At 39.8% G+C, this 18,818-nt stretch overlaps 1 protein-coding gene across 1 annotated transcript in view; it reads right to left on the reverse strand.

Moving 5' to 3' along the window:
* LOC106087731 (uncharacterized) overlaps positions 1-18,818 on the reverse strand; it is a 598,301-nt gene that overhangs the window by 48,759 nt on the left and 530,724 nt on the right. Inside the window, 1 exon segment of the mRNA XM_059367647.1 lies at positions 3,662-3,735. Coding sequence (XP_059223630.1) covers positions 3,662-3,735 — 74 coding nt within the window.

An 18,818-nucleotide genomic window follows, 5' to 3' on the forward strand; every position in this document is an offset into this window, starting at 1 on the left:
CAGCCGCATGTCGTTCAAGAGCTATCGATGCATACCCAAAAAATAGCAGTTTTGAGGATGAGGACACTGTAGAGAAAATGGTAAAAAGCTAACGAAAGAATGACGTTCTTAGAGTCCAACTGGCGACTATGGCAACTCCTGAAGTAGTCCTACCTCGGCCAACAAGATTAGTTCTTGCCTAATTACGAGGGTTGCCTTTTATATTTTGGGATTGGAGAACAAAAACTAATAGTAATCATCGAAAATCGCTTGATTGTTTATCAAAATATTACCCATTAAGATCTATACACTTTTGTAGCAGCACTTTTGCCACTCTGATTGAAGTATCCCCAAAAAATGCATTAAAGTTGGCATTTATTGGTAAACTAGCCGAACTGGGCCCGCTCCGCTGCGCCTTCTTTAACTCTCTAATATCTTTTTGGTGTGGGGACACTTCGCGGAATGAATGCGGATATCGAATTCGTGCCATTGAGAACATCGGACAATGCGGTGGTTATCCCCCCTTTATTTTGGCGTTAATTGCGAGGTACAATGCTCTGCATGGTCATTTAAAAAATTTTCCCCAAAGAGGTGTCGCACTGCGGGACGGCGTTCGGTCTCAGCTATAAAAAAAGGTCCCTTATTATTGAGTTTCAACTTGAATCGGAAAGCACGCATTGATGTGTGGGAAGTTTGCCCCTGTTCGGTTCCTGGTGTTTTTAAAATTAGGGTAATGAGAAGTGCTTTTTAGAGGAGGGATGGCACCTCAGACATTTCGACTCAAACATGGATATCAAATTGATGCAGCACTTCCAAATACCTTAGTCTTTACTTCACTTTCGCCCTGATTGCGGATATCGAATTCGTGCCATTAATGCCTATGACGCTGAGCGCGTCCAAATGCTGGCGAGAACATCGGACAAAGCGGTGGTTATGGCACCACAAACATTTCGACTCAAATATGGAAATCAAATTGGTGCAGCACTTCTAAAGCTCTTTAATTTGGAGGGTGTTTTGGGGCTAGGGCGGCCAGCGGCAATTTACAGGGAAAATAGATATCAAATTCGTTCCTTATCCCAATAAAGAACGAATTTGTTTAGGGGAATGCTTGGCTCCAAAATTGGATATCAAATTAGTTTTTTACTCTCAAATACCTTTCATTTGAGTCCCATGTTGTCATAATGGGTCAAATAACCTATTTGACGTATCTTTGGAAGGAAAAGAGCAACCTTGACTTGAACACAAATTTTAATGTCATATTCGTAATCTACTCCCAAATACCTTTCAATTGAGACCCATATAGCCCTGGTCGGCTAATATACCTATTTGGAATTTTTTGGGGGTGGGCGATCTCCCATTACTTGGACCTAATGTTTTATGACATATTTATAATCTACTACCTAATACTTTCCATTTGAGTCCCATATTGACATGAACTTCGAATATATCTGTTTAGAGAAGTTTTCGGGTTGGGGGGGGGGGGGGGGGGGGGAGCCCCCGCTGGTTACTTGGACCCAAATTTTAATACCACATTCGTTTTCTGGTCTCCAATACCTTTCATTTGATACCCTTACTGTGCCCATCGGACCACTATCGGACTTTGGTGCCGTTTTTTGGGGTAAGGGGGATGGTCCCCTTCCATCCGATATCTTAAATATATATAGCCTATGTTTCCATCCAGACGTACACAATCTATGAAAATTTAAAGAAAATCGGTTCAGCTAAGTAACATGAAGTCACAATAGGTCTAATGGCGTTTTTGAGAGGTGGCGTGACTCCCTATACTTCGATCAGATTTTGTATGCCATATTCCAAATCTACTCCCGAATACATTTCATTCGAGCCCCATATTGAAATGAACGTCCAATATTCGTGTTCTACTCTCCAATATGTTTTATTTGAAACCTATTTCGTCCAGATCGTTCCGCTTTCGATTTTGGGTTGTGTTTTTTGCATAAGGGGGAGGATCCGTGCCCCTTTCGATACCGAAAAATTATATAGCCTATGTTTCCTTCCAGACCAACGAGACGAAATACCTACACAATATGCCGAAATGTCGAGAAAATCGGTTCTGCCGTTTTTCAGTCTCTACTGAACAAACAAACCGAGTCCCATATATCCATGATTGGCTAATGGTATATTTTTTTTTGGGTATATATATATATATATATATATGTATATATATATATACATATGTAGAAATTGTCAATAAATGCGCTTGCAGTAGCTCTGGGAGTGAAAATCGAAATATATATGTATATATATATATATATATATATATATATATATATATTTATATATATATATATACAGGGTGGCTGATGAAAGCCGCTACCAAAAAAAAATGTAATAACTTTTTTTCTATTTAATAATAATAATTTAATAATTAATTTAATTAATTAATTAATTAATTTAATTAATAATAATTTAATAATTAATTTAATAATTTAATTTAACATGAATAAAAGAAAAATGTATTCCATACACCGAAAAAAAAATGTAGCAATATTCATCATTGTAGCAATATTCATCAGCCACCCTGTATATATATATATATATATATATATATATATCGTCGCCCACTCCCTTAACTCGGACTGCGTCGACCCAAAAGGCTTCGGGTTAACCAAGTTAATTGACGGTAGTCCTCTGGCCTTTACCGCCAAATCGTCTACCCTTTCATTTCCCTTTACTCCGCTATGACCCAGCACTCAAACAATTCGGATTTTGCCATTCTCATAGAAGTCGTTAATCTTCTTCTTACACTGCATGACTGTTCGTGACCCTACCGTCCTGGTTGTTATTGCCTTTATGGCAATTTTACTGTCGGTAAAGATGTTCAGACTCGACGTCCTCGCGTTAGCACCACACCACTTCACGCATTCCGTGATCTCCGCCTGCAGGACCGTATTATGGTCAGGCAGTCTAAATAAAACAGATGTCAGTCCCTGGGTTTTCAATGTAAACCCCCAGGCCCACTCTGTCCTCTAGCTTTTATCCATCCGTGTAACATGATCTTCCAGATGGCAATAATAGGGTTCCGTCGATGCAAGACTGTGCCGATGGCAGCAGTGCGTTGCACTCGACTTCAAGGTTCATCTCAGGTATCTGATCGGAAACCTCTCCCCTTCCTTCCAGGTTTCCTATCATCGCCTCGATTATACCGCAATGGTATGAGCTGCTCCCATCCTCAATCCATTCTCCCATCACCTTAAGTCTCATAGCCGTAGTGGATGCCTCACACTTAATCTGTATGTCAATGGGTGGGATATCTAGAATAGTCGACAGTGCCCTAGTGGGCTTGGTCCTCATCGCTCCGCCTATGCCAAGACAACATGCTCTCTGAACCTGTTTTATGGTCCTTATGTTGCACTTGTTCTCCATAGCAGTCCACCAAACTACTGAGGCGTAAGTAAGTATTGGAGTGTTACTGTTAAATTTTACTACTACTTGAATGAACCATTGAGCATTTCAATGGAGAGCAGAAGATACTATTTCCCCTTTTAAATTTTTCCCCATATTACTATGGGGGTAACTTTAATTCAACTTTGTTCTTAAAAGTAAAAGTTCTGAAGGTTTGATTTGAAATACGACTTGAAATATGTAATGAATGAAGTACTGAAAATTTCACATATCGTGCAACCATTTAAAGTTCCAAACAAGTAATTTTTTCAATACTCACCTCAAAACTAACAATTCCCGTGTGATCCTGATCCAGTGTATTGAATACATAATGGGCATATAATGTTGGATTTGCTGTTCATTTTCAAGACATAATGGTAGGTGGGGATAAGAAAAGAGGGAAAAAATTTGCAATTACATTAGTGTTAATGGAGAAAAGAAATTGGAATAAAATTTAAAAAGATTTCTGTTCAAAGAGTTATTGCAATTAGTACAACATATACAAATTTTAAAAACATTTGATTTTAGTTTCACTTCTTTTTTACATATAATTAACACACACATATATAAAAACAATTTCATTTTGTATCACTAAACAAATTCTTTTTTTTTTTTGATATCAACACAAAAAAACTATAAGGCAAAGCTAAAAGCAGCTGCAGCTTTCGATAAATTAAAACATTTGTTTCAAGAACAACAGGCTTGGATTTCAATAAGCTATAATGTAAGATGATGAATGATACAAATAATACAAAAGCTTCTTAGAAATACAAATTGAAATATAGCTGGAAAGTAAATGCTCCATTTCGAAGAGATGATGAGAATTTAAACATAAAGCGTCTCAAGTATGGCCAAGGTCAAATGCTGTTAAATCCAGGAGTCTTCTAGAACTCTGTAGCCAACGTGTTTCTTATAAGTTAACTTAATATTAAATTAAAGAACATTATAAAAAATACTTAAACTTAAATTTGCTGTTTATTATATTATTATTATAAAATTATTTGGTTATATAATGTTTTTTATATAACCAAATTAAATTTAATACATTTTTAGAGAATTCTTTATCTTGCACCAAACCCTAACAATTGTATATCTACATTATCATATATTTCAAGTATACTTCGCTTTTTCCACTTTTAATACACCATGCAGACATCTTGGTAGGCAATAAAAATGTCATCATAATAAGATGAAAATATGGTACCTTATTAAAAAGAATTAAATGCCAAAACGGACGCTTTTTTGTTTGTGCCTGCCCAGTCTATTCATTTAAATGTATGAAGCTATACTTCTTCATTCTTCTATGGTTGCCCAAAAAGTAATTGCGGATTTTTCATATAGTCGGCGTTGACAAATTTTTTCACAGCTTGTGACTCTGTAATTGCATTCTTTCTTCTGTCAGTCATCAGCTGTTACTTTTAGCTTGCTTTAGAAAAAAGGTTTAAAAAAAGTATATTTGATTAAAGTTCATTCTAAGTTTTATTAAAAATGCATTTACTTTCTTTTAAAAAATCCGCAATTACTTTTTGGGCAACCCTATATATAAAAATGAATTTGTTGCGCTTTGTTTGTTAGTTTGTTTGTGTGTTCCGTATAGACTCAAAAACTGCTGAACCAATTTTTATGAAATTTTCACAGATGGTAAAGTTGGAGCCCCCGGAGAAAATAGGCTACTACATTTTTTGATATCGGAGATGGGTGCACCGATTTAAGCGAAATGTTGCATGCCACCTAATGGTTCCCCAAAAACGCAAAATTGGTATAAATTTTTGGGTCGAATAACCTGGTGGGACGCCCCATCACAAAAAAACACATGTTTATCGATTGGCACAATATGGGTATCAAACGGAAGATTTGGAGCCCCCGGAGATAATAGGGTACTACGTTTTTTGATATCGGAGATGGGTGCACCGATTTAAGCGAAATGTTGCATGCCACCTAATGGTACCCCAACATTTTCATTAAATATTCACAGATGGTACAGTTGGACCCCCCGGAGAAAATAGGGTACTACATTTTTTGATATCGGAGATGGGTGCACCGATTTAAGCGAAATGTTGCATGCCACCTAATGGTACCCCAAAAGCGCAAAATTGGTATACATTTTTGGGTCGAATAACCTGGTGGGACGCCCCATCACAAAAAAACACATGTTTATCGATTGGCACAATATGGGTATCAAACGGAAGATTTGGAGCCCCCGGAGATAATAGGGTACTACATTTTTTGATATCGGAGATGGGTGCACCGATTTAAGCGAAATGTTGCATGCCACCTAATGGTACCCCAACATTTTCATTAAATATTCACAGATGGTACAGTTGGACCCCCCGGAGAAAATAGGGTACTACATTTTTTGATATCGGAGATGGGTGCACCGATTTAAGCGAAATGTTGCATGCCACCTAATGGTACCCCAAAAACGCAAAATTGGTATAAATTTTTGGGTCGAATAACCTGGTGGGACACCCCATCACAAAAAAACACATGTTTATCGATTGGCACGATATGGGTATCAAACGAAAGGTATTTAAGAGTAGAGTACGAATTCGGTATACAAATTTCTTCAGGAGGGTCCCCCGGCCTCAGAAAACCTCCCAACAGAACTCTTTCACCGCTTTGGGCAATATAGATATCAAATTAAAGGTATTTAAACGTAGAGAACAATGCTGATATAAAAATGTATTCCTTGGAGTCTTGGGAATCGAATGAAAGGTCTTTGGGAGTTGACTACGAATCTGGTATATACATTTGGGACAGAGTCTGGGACGGGCCCCCTCTACTCTAAAAAATCCCATTTGAGCTACATATTACTTTAGTCGATATATATGTGTGGTTGAGGGGGAGCTTATGAATTGAGTCGTCCCTGAAACACTTGGCCATAAAACAGATATCAGATTTGAGCCCTTTTTGCCATAATCCACAAATATGTTCAGTTTGAGGGGTATGTAGGGTGGGGCGGTCACCCACGCACTTGGCCTTTAAAAAATAGCAGCATAATGCTCTTCCGTTCAATTCGTTATATTTGAGCCGCAATGGCATTTGGTTTAGGATGAGTTTATGCGATCCAAAAGACAATTTATTTGAGTCCTTTAATGTCGAGATATATATGACCGTCTGAACGGCAGGACCCGACTCAGACACTTGAATCCTTAGATCTTTCGTTTAATTCCCATATTATTCCGATCGACATTCATGACCATTGTGGGGATTTTTGGGGTTGGAGAAGCCCCGTAGATAACTTGTACCAAATTCTTATAACAGATGTGCACTCAACCTCCACACAGCTTTCATTTGATACCCAAATTGTCCAATCGGAAAATATGTCCTGTTGAGGAGTTTCCGTATGTGGATATCCAGGGTTTATCGAGATATCTGAGGGTTTATCGAGGGTTTTGATATCTGACAAGGTGATCGGAGTGATCTTGGACAGGAAACTGAATTGGAAGCGTACCGAGCGTAGTTGATGAACTACGATGGGCAAAAAGTCCAATGTAAGGATAATACAACTGGTCCAGAGAACATGATTTCTTGCCAAAGGCGGGGCGATGAGCACCACGCTCAGTATGGCACTGAAGACTATTCTAGATATCTGATCCATACACCGATAGTGTAAAGGCTGTCACTTCGGCTATGAGACTAAAGGCGATAGGAGAATGGATAGAACATAGGAGCAGGTCATTCCATCGCGGTATAATCGAGGCGACGATAGGAAACCAGGAAGGAATGGAAGAGGTTTTTTGAACGAATAGGAGTAAAGGACAGTTACAGACCAGTGTCTGTCAATAAACTTGGTTAATTCGTAGTCTTTCGGGGCACAATTGTCCGAATTAAGGACGTGGGCGACTCTCGGTAGGACGATGAAAATCTTATGGGAAGAGCCGGATCGAGGGCAAAGTATGAATGGCAGTCCTTTACAGACTCACTTAGACAATTTTAGGTCCATTGTGATACCACATTAGCGACAGACAAAGGCTCCTGGCGGGAATCGAACCCACAACCCGTGCACTGGTAATCCAAGCACGCTACCAACTGGGCTACCGGGGCGCCCTTGCCTTAGTTTTTCTTTTTCGAGGTAACTTTTTAGTATTTAGAGCGCACAACAAGCCGATTACTGTCGTAGGTGATGTCCCCATATTCAAATTGTATTTCAGATCGGAGATATTTCGCCCCAAAAGTTATATTTGAATTTAACTTCCAACAACTGTGCCAATTATGGTCTAAATGGGTTGGTAACCTGATATAGCTGCCTTATAAGCATCTCCCAATTTGACACTCTGAGCCACTGAAGGGCGCAATTTCTACCCGATTTGCCATAAATTTTGGAAGTCGTATTTTTCTATGACTTCTAACAGCCATGACAAGGTCCATATCGGTTAATAACTTGATGTAGCTTATATTTAGTGAAAAAGTCACGCTTTTACTTGTTTTTATCACGAATTCATCGCCGCTAGAGTGAGATATGAGAAATAACTTGCTGCAAACTGAGTCATATGAAAGCGTCTCCCTTCCATATCAATGTTAATCCAGAGAACACTGAAATCCACCTGTTTACTAGAAAGACGAAGGTGGGCCGATTTGAGGAACACATGTCCTCAACAAAACGATTTCGATATCCGACAAGGTCAACTAGGAGTTATCTTCAATAGTAAACTGAATTGAAAGTGTCACATTCAGGAGCGTACCGAGAAGTCATACAGATGTTGGGCTGAAAGTGAAAGTTAGACTGGAAAGTGGTTCGACCAATACTTACTTATGCCTCTGTAGTTTGGTGGACTGCGTTCGAGTAAAAGTGCAACTTTAGGATAATACAACAGGTTCATAGAACATGTCTTGGCATAGGCGGAGCGATGAGGACCACGCCCTAGGGCCACTAGGGCACTGGAGACTATTCTAGATATCCGACCCATTGACATACAGATTAAGTGTGAGGCAGCCACTACGGCTATGAGACTTAAGGCGATGGGAGAATGGATTGAGTATGGGAGCAGCTCATACCATTGCGGTATAATCGAGGCGACGATAGGAAACCTAGAAGGAAGGGGAGAGGTTTCCGATCAGATACCTGAGATGAAGCTTGAAGTCGAGTGCAACGCAATGCTGCCATCGGCACAGTCTTGGATTGACGGAACCCTAGTATTGCCATCTGAAAGATCATGTTACACGGATGGATCAAAGCTAGAGGACAGAGTGGGCTTGGGGGTTTACATTGAGAACCCAGGGACTGAGATCTGTTTTCGAATGCCTGACCATAATACATTCGTGCAGGCGGAGATCCGGGCGATCACGGATTGCATGAGGTGGTGGGGTTTTCACGCGAGGCCGTCTAGTATGAATATCTTTGCGGACAGTGAACTGGCCATCATGACAATAACAACCATGAGGGTAAGGTTACGGACGGCCTTGGAATATAAGGAGATTAATGCCTTGTCTGAGGATGAGAAAATCCGCATTGTGTGGATACCGGGTCATTGCGGACAGTGTCTGACGTCAATAAACTTGGGTAATTCAAAGCGAAAATCCTATGGGGAGATCTGGATCGTAAGGAGACGAAGTTTAGATTATCAAAAGGAAATAAGAAGGAGGTCAGCATAGCTTTCTCTACGGCACACAGAACTACGAGCTGACTAATACGAAATAGGTGCGACAAGTGATAGCATGTAGGGGAGATGATGAGACATTGGAATATTTCATTGCCCGGCTTTCGCGGCTAACAGATACTGGTACTTAGGTGGGGACACAATCCCAGGCATAACTCAACTTAGGGTCATGGTATGGAAAACGTTTTGTCGTTTGATGCATTGTATTTACTCAAAAGGGTATTACATAGTTATTATGAATGACTTATGCTTTCTTGTTCCCAAATTACTTTTCAATAACATGTGCTGTACATATGATTTATTAGTTCCAACCTAATTATTGCATATGAAGTACACATGCCTTTGACACTAACAATAGCTACATACACATATTTTTCAAAAATTAAGAGTTTCTCAAACAAATATACTACAAACACTTTTACTTTTATTTTATTATACTTTTCCTTTTCTGTTGCTCTCAAGTGTAATGTAATAAACTTTACTTCAACGGATATTTGTCCTGATAACTTATGAATGTCTTGCCATGAAAAGAATTCCCATAATAATGTTCATGTCTATTCCTTTTTGTCTGTTGTTGTGTGGCAGTGGGTCGATATACATATGGCTGGGTAAGGCCTTGTCATACAAAACACACACTTAAGGATGTGTATTTGAATACACAATCAGATACGATTTTCATTATGCTCAATTCGTTTTTATTCTATAAGGACATAAGCCCACACATTGCATGACATTTTGAGTGTAAGGTGCTTGGAACTACTTTTTTCTCTTCCAAGAGGTTCTTGAAGATGTTTTTGTACAACTCAATTAATACTAACACAGTTTCTTGAAAGGACATGGATGAAGGATATGAGCCGAGCTGAGATTGAGGCACTAGACATTTTCTTGGAATGTTCTCTAAATAAGATAGTAGCTGAATACATTTAGGAGGGAGAAGTCCCGCTGATTAGACAACGAAACATATACCTCAAAAGTTACACTAATGGGGTCAAGTCGTTATATGGCTAATATGTTTAGCAATATTACGTTTCGGGAGGCAATGGCATTTGAAAATTAGAGGCAGTTTAAGTATGTCTGAACTCAGAATAGGAAAACACCCAAAAATTAATCCATACGAGAAAACTGATAGCAGGAACACAAGAAAGGTAGGTTAGGTTTGATTTAAGTGGCAGTCTGCAATTAGACTCACTTAGACATTTTCGTCCATTGTAATACCATAGGTGCAGGAGAGTAGAGATTCCTTCTAGTTTCTACCGTCGAATCATCCAGATCATCCAAAAAAGCCAACAACTTGCTAATGTTCAAATCCTCCAATTAAATCAAGTCGTCAAGAAGATGACAACCTTTTGTCTACCAGTGCAGGGCACACACAACATATGTTCTATAGTTTCTTCTTCTTTGAGGTCCTCATAGTTGTCCTCACAGAAGTTGTTACCTGCAAAAATTAATCTATCAGCATGATTTCCAACCTGACCTTTCATGACGTGCATAAAACTTTTGCTCTAGCCAAGGAGAGTTTTGTTTAAACTTAGCTTGACCCTCATAGTCTTGGAGCGTTCACAACCCTCAAAACATTACCATCTGTCATACGCTGTTCTTTCTTCTTTCGCAGATTCCAGTCCTCCTGAAATGCAAAAGGAATTTTGTAGTTTTGCAAGATTTTTTGTTCTAGAACTTCTCTGAAATTTCTGTATTCTACAGTTCCATGGAGATCTCTGTGGCAACCAAAACGGTTGAACTTTGAACTGTTCAGTTATCTCATTAGGCGATCTTCAACAGTCGACTGTGATTTTTGAATTCGTTCTTCAAAAAATAAATCCGAAAATTTTTCGAAAAACCATGGTGATCAATTTAACTATCTAGGGCCTTGAAATTCTGCGCATAATCTGAATAACACCTCAGCTATAACCGTTTTAAATATTAACCATTTTAAATCTCCTTCCGTTCTCAAATGGCATATTTTTTACTAGTTTTTCCGTCTCTATCCCAATGTGGCATGTTCTGTTACCAGGGATATGGTAACTCTAGTCGGTTCTATCAGGTTTTGTGGAAAAGTACTTTTCATCAAATCAACATTCCTGGAATTTCGGGCATTGTAACAATGAACAAATAACACTGTGGCCTTACTGCAGTGGTCTCAGTAAACCTTCAAAGGCCTTAGAATGTCTCTGAAGGTTGTGAATTAAATTCTGTATTAGATAGTGTCTTCCCAATGAGACTGTTTGGGCAAATCCATTTTATCAATCTACCTGAGTATTGAATGAAAATTTTTGAAGTGTCGTCCACTAAACCACAGCACCATATTTTATTATTGATCTGAGACTGCAGTATACAGCCACTGAATGACATGCTCGTTGAACCTCAAATGATAGACCTCTCGCAGGTTTACAAGACAAGGGTTGGCTTTTTCGTTTTTTCGATTTGAAGATCATTTCCTGTCCTTTTCAATTTTATGTAAAAATGGTCTTTGCTCATTCCTTAGGAATTTACGACATGCCGGTAAATTCAGAGTATATCTCCCTTGGTTAGGTTTGGTTGAAGAGAGGATGCGGATAATAAATCCGCCCCATGCCAAATACACCTAAGCCAGCAATCGGCTTGTTGTGCGCTCCAAATACTACAAGAAATAACCTCAAACAAGTTATCGCCCGATTCGGATCATAACTGAACTGAATGTTGGAGACCATAGTAGAAGTCGTTGTGTAAAATTTCAGCCAATTCGAATAAAAATTACGCCCTTAAGGGGCTCAAGAAGTAAAATAGGTGGATCGGTTTATATGGGAGCTGTATCAGGCTATAGACCGATTCAGATCATAACTGACAGGTATGTTGAAGGTCATGTGAGAAGTTGTTGTACAAAATTTCCAAATCGGATAATATTTGCGACCTCAAGAGGCTCAAGAAGTGAAGATCCCAGATCGGTTTATATCGCAGCTGTATCAGGGTATAGACCGAGTTAAATCATACTTAGCATAGTTTTTAAAGGTCATAACAAAACACCTCATGCTAAATTTCAGCCAAATCGGATAAGAATTGCGTCCTCTAGTGACTCAAGAAGTCAAGATCCAAAATCGGTTTATATGGCAGCTATATCAAAACATGGACCGATATGGCCCATTTACAATTCCAAACGACCTACACTATTAGGAAGTATTCGAGGAAAATTTTTAGCAACTAGCTTTACTCGTTCGAAAGTTAGCTTTCTTTCGACAGACAGACGGACGGACAGACATGACTAGATCGAAGAATACAGATGTTTTATGGGGTCTCAGGGGAATTTTTGAGGAGTTACATACAGAATGACGAAATTAGTATACCCCCATCCTATGGTGGAGGGTATAAAAATAAAATCTATGCCATGAATTCTGTACTACTATTCTCAATTGTTTTCCATACCACGCCGGTTTATGTCTGTTATTGCGTTCCCACCCAAGTGCCGGTGTGTGTTAGCAGCGAAAGCCGGACAATGATTTGGGCAATGCTCCAACGTCTTATCGTTCCACAGTGTTTCAAGCACGTTCGTAGCCCACTACCTTAACTTGGATTACGTCGACCCTATAGGGCTCGGCTTGAACAAGTTTATTGACGGCAGTTCTGTGGCCTTCACTGCCAAATCGCTCTTTCATACCTCCTTACTCCACAATGGCCCGGCATCCAAGCGATGTGGATGCTCGACTGTTCGTAGCACTACCTTACCCTGATGACCAGATTGCTGGCCAAAAGACGTTCATATTCGACGTCCTCGCGTTAACACCACACCACCCATTCTGTTACAGCCGGCATCATCGTCCGTAGGACCGTATTATGGTCAGGCAGTCGAAAACAGATCTGAGGTCCTGGGTTCTCAATGTAGACCCCCAGACCCAATCTTTCCTTTTGCTTTGATCCATATGTGAAGCATGAACTTCCAGATGGCAATACCGGAGTTCCTTCAATCCAAGATTGTGCCGCTGGCAGCAGTGCCTCGCACTCGATCTCAAGTGTCGTCTCAGGATTCCCATCGTCGCCTTGATTATAAGGAAATGGTACGACCTGTTCTCATCCACTATCCATTCCCCCATAAGAGTCATAACCGCAGTGGGTGACTCACACTTAATCTCTATTTATATGGGTCGGATATGTTCTTTGAACCTGTTGTCTAGTCTATCAAACTACTGAGCCCTAAGTAAGTATTGGACAAATCACGCTCCTATAGAGCCAGTGGACTATCCTCGAATTCAGGCTCTATTTTCAGCCTGGAGGAGTTTCCTTGCCCATTCAGGCGACTTTGAGGAAACAGTGGCTCCACTCTTCCGCAGGGCGCTGGCGATGTTTGGCGTCACCGAGTCCTTCTCATATCGGATTCCCCTTCTATTCTGCTATCCACACATTTAGCACATGTCAATAGAAAGGCCCATTCATATCCTCCCTTTTCTTAGGAAGTAGGAGGAGTTTAATTTTCAGTTAGCCGTCAGACTTTAGCTTTGTTTGATAGTTGCTCAGCCGTCTGCTGAGTCTCCAAGCCACCGGTTCAAACCATCTTTAGTTTCACCTTGTAGAAACCGTAGGACACAACTCTTTTAGACTTGTTCAGGTCCTTGATGCAGCCAGAATTCAATACGCATACTATATGTCTCCGCTTTCAGGCTCATCCAATCTATTTCCAGTTCTTCTAGGCAGTGGTGGCAGATTGGAATTGCAGTCCCTACCTTTACCAAATATGGATTCGGAATCTGAAGGATTCCTTGGTATCCATGCGATTGCCATTAGTGGATATAGCAGCCATTTAGACCGATCTGTCGACTTTTGGTATTAAGCGCGTAAAAGGCGCATTAATTATCCGATTTGACTGAAATTCGGAACCGTGAATTGCAGTAGGTTACTTAATATTCCAACGGGGAATGGTCGATATCTGCCGATTCACTGTCTTAGCCAATTAAAGACGAATTTACAAACCGATTTCCCTGAAATTTAGAACAGTGAGTTGGATTGGGCCACCTGATATTCGAACCGAATATGGTCCACATTAGAACACACTTAGATATAACTGCCAAATAGACCGATCTGCCGACTTATGGGCTTAAGCTTTTAAAAGGCTCATTTATTATCCGATTGCGCTGAATTTTCGAAAAGTGAGTTGGATATATATAGTCAACAGCAGAACTAATTTACATATAGTTGCCATATACATCTATTGGGCTGATTTCGGTTCTTAACCACATAAGCATTTAGTACCCGAATTGCCTAAAATTTGGAAGAGTGAATCCAAATCCTACCCAATTTTGGTCTTAGTTAGAGTTATTTGGATATAGCTGCCTTTTAGTCCGATCTACCTAATTTATGTTAGACCTTATATAAATATAGCTGCCTTCCAGTCCGATCTGCTGATTTAGGGTCTTACGTTCATAAATGCCTCTTTTGTGTTAATAAATGGGGCATTTCTCTGAAATTTGAATCTATAACTTGTATAAAGCTTCCCCGTACATTAACCAACTATGTCCAGATCTGCCAAACTAAATACGCCTTAGTTCTTTTGGAGATGGCACGCCCGTGATGGCAGTCTTTCGGACGACCTCTATACCGTTTTCGTATCTTTCATAAGCAACATCTCATAACTGAAAAGTAAGCTTAAGTCTTTGCCATACATTTTGAGAAATTTTGGACTTGAATTGATCTTTGAACTCTTACCATAGATTTGAAATTGAATTAGATATGACTCATTGGAAATGAGAGGGCGGACGAGTGCGCTATAAGGGGTTCGTCTGCGTCGGGCGGACCAGTCATCGGTCTTGCCTACATGCCATTTGTCGAGCTACTGAACACAGTAGATGGGATGGCCAGGGCGGCATCGCTGGCGAGGTCGGACTCGGTGGATGGTTGCCGGACTGTGAAGGCGCTATGGCCGGTCATCGACCAGAGGAGGACGAGGGAGTTGCTGGCGTTCGATAAGGGTCGATGAGTACCTTGACAGGGGTCATAATCGGATACTGTGCCATAGGCCACATGGCGGCGCCATAATAAGCATGGGGATACCGCATTATGACTTCTGTAGGAGTTGCCTGGATGAGGATGAGAAGGAGACTATTGAGAACTTGCTGTGATCCTGTCCAGGTCTGCAGAGACATAGGCTCTACTTTCTGGGGAGCCGTTTCTTTTGTGATCTGAGTGAACTTGCGAACGTACCTCTGATATGTCTCCTGAGGTTTATTGGGGGAACAGGATGGTTCCAACGGGGGGTGCCACAAACTCCGGCGTAGGTAGATCCGTGCTGGCGTAAGGAGGGCAGTTCTTCACCACCCGCTCGGGTTCTCCACTCCTCCTGTCTTTTCTTTTACTTTCTCTCTCTTGGGTACTACAATGGGCCAAACTGGCCTCCGAGTGAACTCCCCTGTGGTGGGCATCCCATTCTACATAACCTATCCTGACTCATTGATATGAGGAAATACACCTATAGGCGAGATGATATCACATTTTTAATGTTTCTATTGGGAGGATAATTTCCTTTATTTATCTTCCGGAAGTTGAACAGTCCATGCTACGGATGTGATGTCTTACTTCATGTTTTACGTTTTACAATATAAAAGACTCACCTATAGCGAATTGGAAAGAACCTAATAAATCCCATTTTGTTGAAAGCAATATGGCAAACAAAAACCTGTCAAGTCTAAAGCATGACTTGGTAATTTTTTGCCTTCCACAATATGCCAGTGTGTGTTAGATAAAAATGTCCTTCAAGCACAAAGATGTGTAATGGAAAATTAAGTTATTTTTCTCTCTGTACTACTTTTTCGTTTTAATTTTTAAATTCGAATTCCCCCCCCCCCCCCCCCCCCCAGGAAAGTATATTTTTCTGCTTATCATGGTGCAACAAAAGGGAAACCTTGCCATCATCATAAATCAAAGCCAATTTTTGGTCTCACAACTAAGTGTCATCTCTCTCTCCCCCAGCTGGCATCGTTAAACCTCTGCTGTCCTTCTCAAACCATGATTGCTAACAAAAAAAAAAAAAAAATGAATCCTCTTATGTTCGCTCGTTAGAATGATAACCAAAGAAAAAAAACCCAAAATCAGAGGATAGATAGAGGCCACATGCTCAGGAGATGGAATAGAGGGAAAACTTAATAATATTTGTCTAACATTTGATACCCTAGCGACACAAATAAATTTGGCATTTTTATGTCTCCATTTCTGGTGCAGAGCGCCAGTATTAACCTTTGGCTCCTGCCAAGCCAACTACCATAACCATAAGAATGTTCCACGACGGCGTAGCAGTGAGCTGAGAACGAATGAGATGAAGAGGCTTAACTAAGTTTACACGCTGTGTACAGCACGTTTGCCATACATGACATGTCATATTTTCACATTTCCTCCAACAAGACCATAAGGAGAAGCTGCATCCATCCTCTTACCTCCCTTCCCTTTCCTTACTCCTCTTCGGCTTCTTGGCTGTTTTCTTTGAAAGAAAAATAACAAAATGTGATTAGATTATATGCTTCTCTCAATGCTGTGTGGCATGGCCAAACGCTTAACGTGACTGTCACATGAGTGCGGATAGAACGTCCTGAACAGTTGGCATTCCTATTAGAAGCTGTGCAGAGTTATTTTTGACAGCATCATTACTTTTGAACGCAAACTAATAATTTTAGTGTGTAAAGTACTCCCAGTCACTTTATTCCGGTGGAATTCATTTCATGTGGTTTTAAAGGTTTTACTCCCTTAAGCTACTGTAGCATTTATATATGTTTTTATTTTTTCCTTTCTAGCCTCACCAGTTAGTTTTTCGCTGAGAATTTTTCTATGATTTTTATAGAGGACTTTATTCACAATTTTTTGGCGTGAGTGCATAAATGGTTTCACTTTTCTATAGCTTGGATACGAATACAGGTGGCACAGCAATGTGGAAAATTTTAAAGGTGTTATAAGAGTTAAATTGACTTGAACTATAATAAGCCAACAACCCAAACAAACAAATCCGAAAATCGCTCATCTTTTCCTTTAAAATATCTACGCTTACGGATAAATTGAAATCTTGTCTTTAGATAAAACAAGATGGACCGAAACTTCTCACATATCAATGATAAGGAGCCTGTTTTTAATAGCCGATTCCGAACAGCATGCCGCAGTGCGACACCTCTTTGGGGAGACGTATTTACATGGATGCCATACCATTTTTATACTCTAAACCACTACTGTGGTACAGGGTATAATAACTTAATGCATTTGGTTGTAACACCCAAAAGGAAGAGAGATAGACCCATTGATAAGTATACCGATTGACTCAGAATCATTTTCTGATAAAATTTAGCTATGTCCGTCTGTCCATGTTAATTTGTGTACAAAGTACAGGTCACAGTTTTCATCCGATCGTCTTCAAATTTGGTATAGGCATATTTTTCGGCCTAGAGACGAAGCCTATTGAAATTGGAAAAAATCGATTCAGATTTGGATATAGCTCTCATATATATGTTCGTCCGATTTGCAGTAAAAAAAGTCTAGTTGGCGCTTTTCCTCCTAAAAATACGTCAAATGGGTTATCTGACCCATTATCAAAATGAAAGGTATTTGAGAGTAGAAAACGAATTTGATATCCAATTTTGGAGCCAAGTGTTTTGGGGTACGGTCTAAAGCACCCTCTAAACTGAACTTAATTTCTGTTGGGAATAAAGAACGAATTTTATATATATTTTCAGTGCAGAGTGTCGGTGGCTGCCCCAGCCCCAAAACACACTCCAAACGGTTTATATTTACCGGCCATGGCAATATGGTGCTCAAATTAAAGGGATTTGCACTCTGGTGCTCAAATTAAAGGGCACCAATGTGATATCCATATTTGTCTGAAATGCCATCCCTCCCCTAATGAGAACATTACCCTAAGGAAGAACTTTACCACCAGGAACCGAGAAGGGGCAAATTCTCACACATCAATGAGTGCTTCCTCAACGCCTGTATAGTTTGCTCGAAATCTGTTTAGATTAACATATAGCTCCCATACATATGTTCGTCCGATTTGCAGTAATATTGCAAAGAATGGTCATTTGTAAACCGATTCTGTGGCAGGAAGGATTTTCTCTTGTCTCTCGACATTACTTGTGAATTTCAAGGAAATCGGTTCAAATTTAGATATAGCTCTCATATATGTATATCGCCCGATTTTGACTTCTAGAGTCACAGCAAGCGCATTTATTAAGCCATCTAGCCAAAATTTTGCAAAACGCTTTCCTCGACGACTGCCACAGTATCTGAGAAGTTTGCCCGAAATCGCATATATTGGTTTGCCCAAAAAGTAATTGCGGATTTTTCATATAGTCGGCGTTGACAAATTTTTTCTCAGCTTGTGACTCTGTAACTGCCTTCTTTCTTCCGTCAGTTATCAGCTGTTACTTTTAGCTTGCTTTAGAAAAAAAGTGTAGAAAAAGTATATTTGATTAAAGTTCATTCTAAGTTTTATTAAAAATGCATTTAATTTCTTTTTAAAAATCCGCAATAATTTTTTGGGCAACCCAATATATGTACGTCTGATTTTGAGAAATATTGCACTTAAGTGCAAATTTTTTAACCGATTCTCTCAAAGTGTGGCAGCAAGGATTTTCCTATGACTCTAGACATTACAGATGAAGATATAGCCCAGATTTAGATAAAGCTGTCATCTATGTATATCCCCCAATTTTCACTTCTAGGATCACTGCAAGCACATTTATTGACCAATATTGCCAAAATTTTGCACAACGTTTTTCCCGGCACCTGGCACATTGTCTGAGAAGTTTACTCGAAATCGGTTTAGAACTGGATATAGCTCCAACATATATGTTCGTCAGATTTTGGGTAATTTGTCAACCGAAGTTATTACAGTTTAAACAT

Source organism: Stomoxys calcitrans, chromosome 4 (genome assembly GCF_963082655.1).
Source record: "Stomoxys calcitrans chromosome 4, idStoCalc2.1, whole genome shotgun sequence".
NCBI classification, from domain to species: domain Eukaryota; kingdom Metazoa; phylum Arthropoda; class Insecta; order Diptera; family Muscidae; genus Stomoxys; species Stomoxys calcitrans.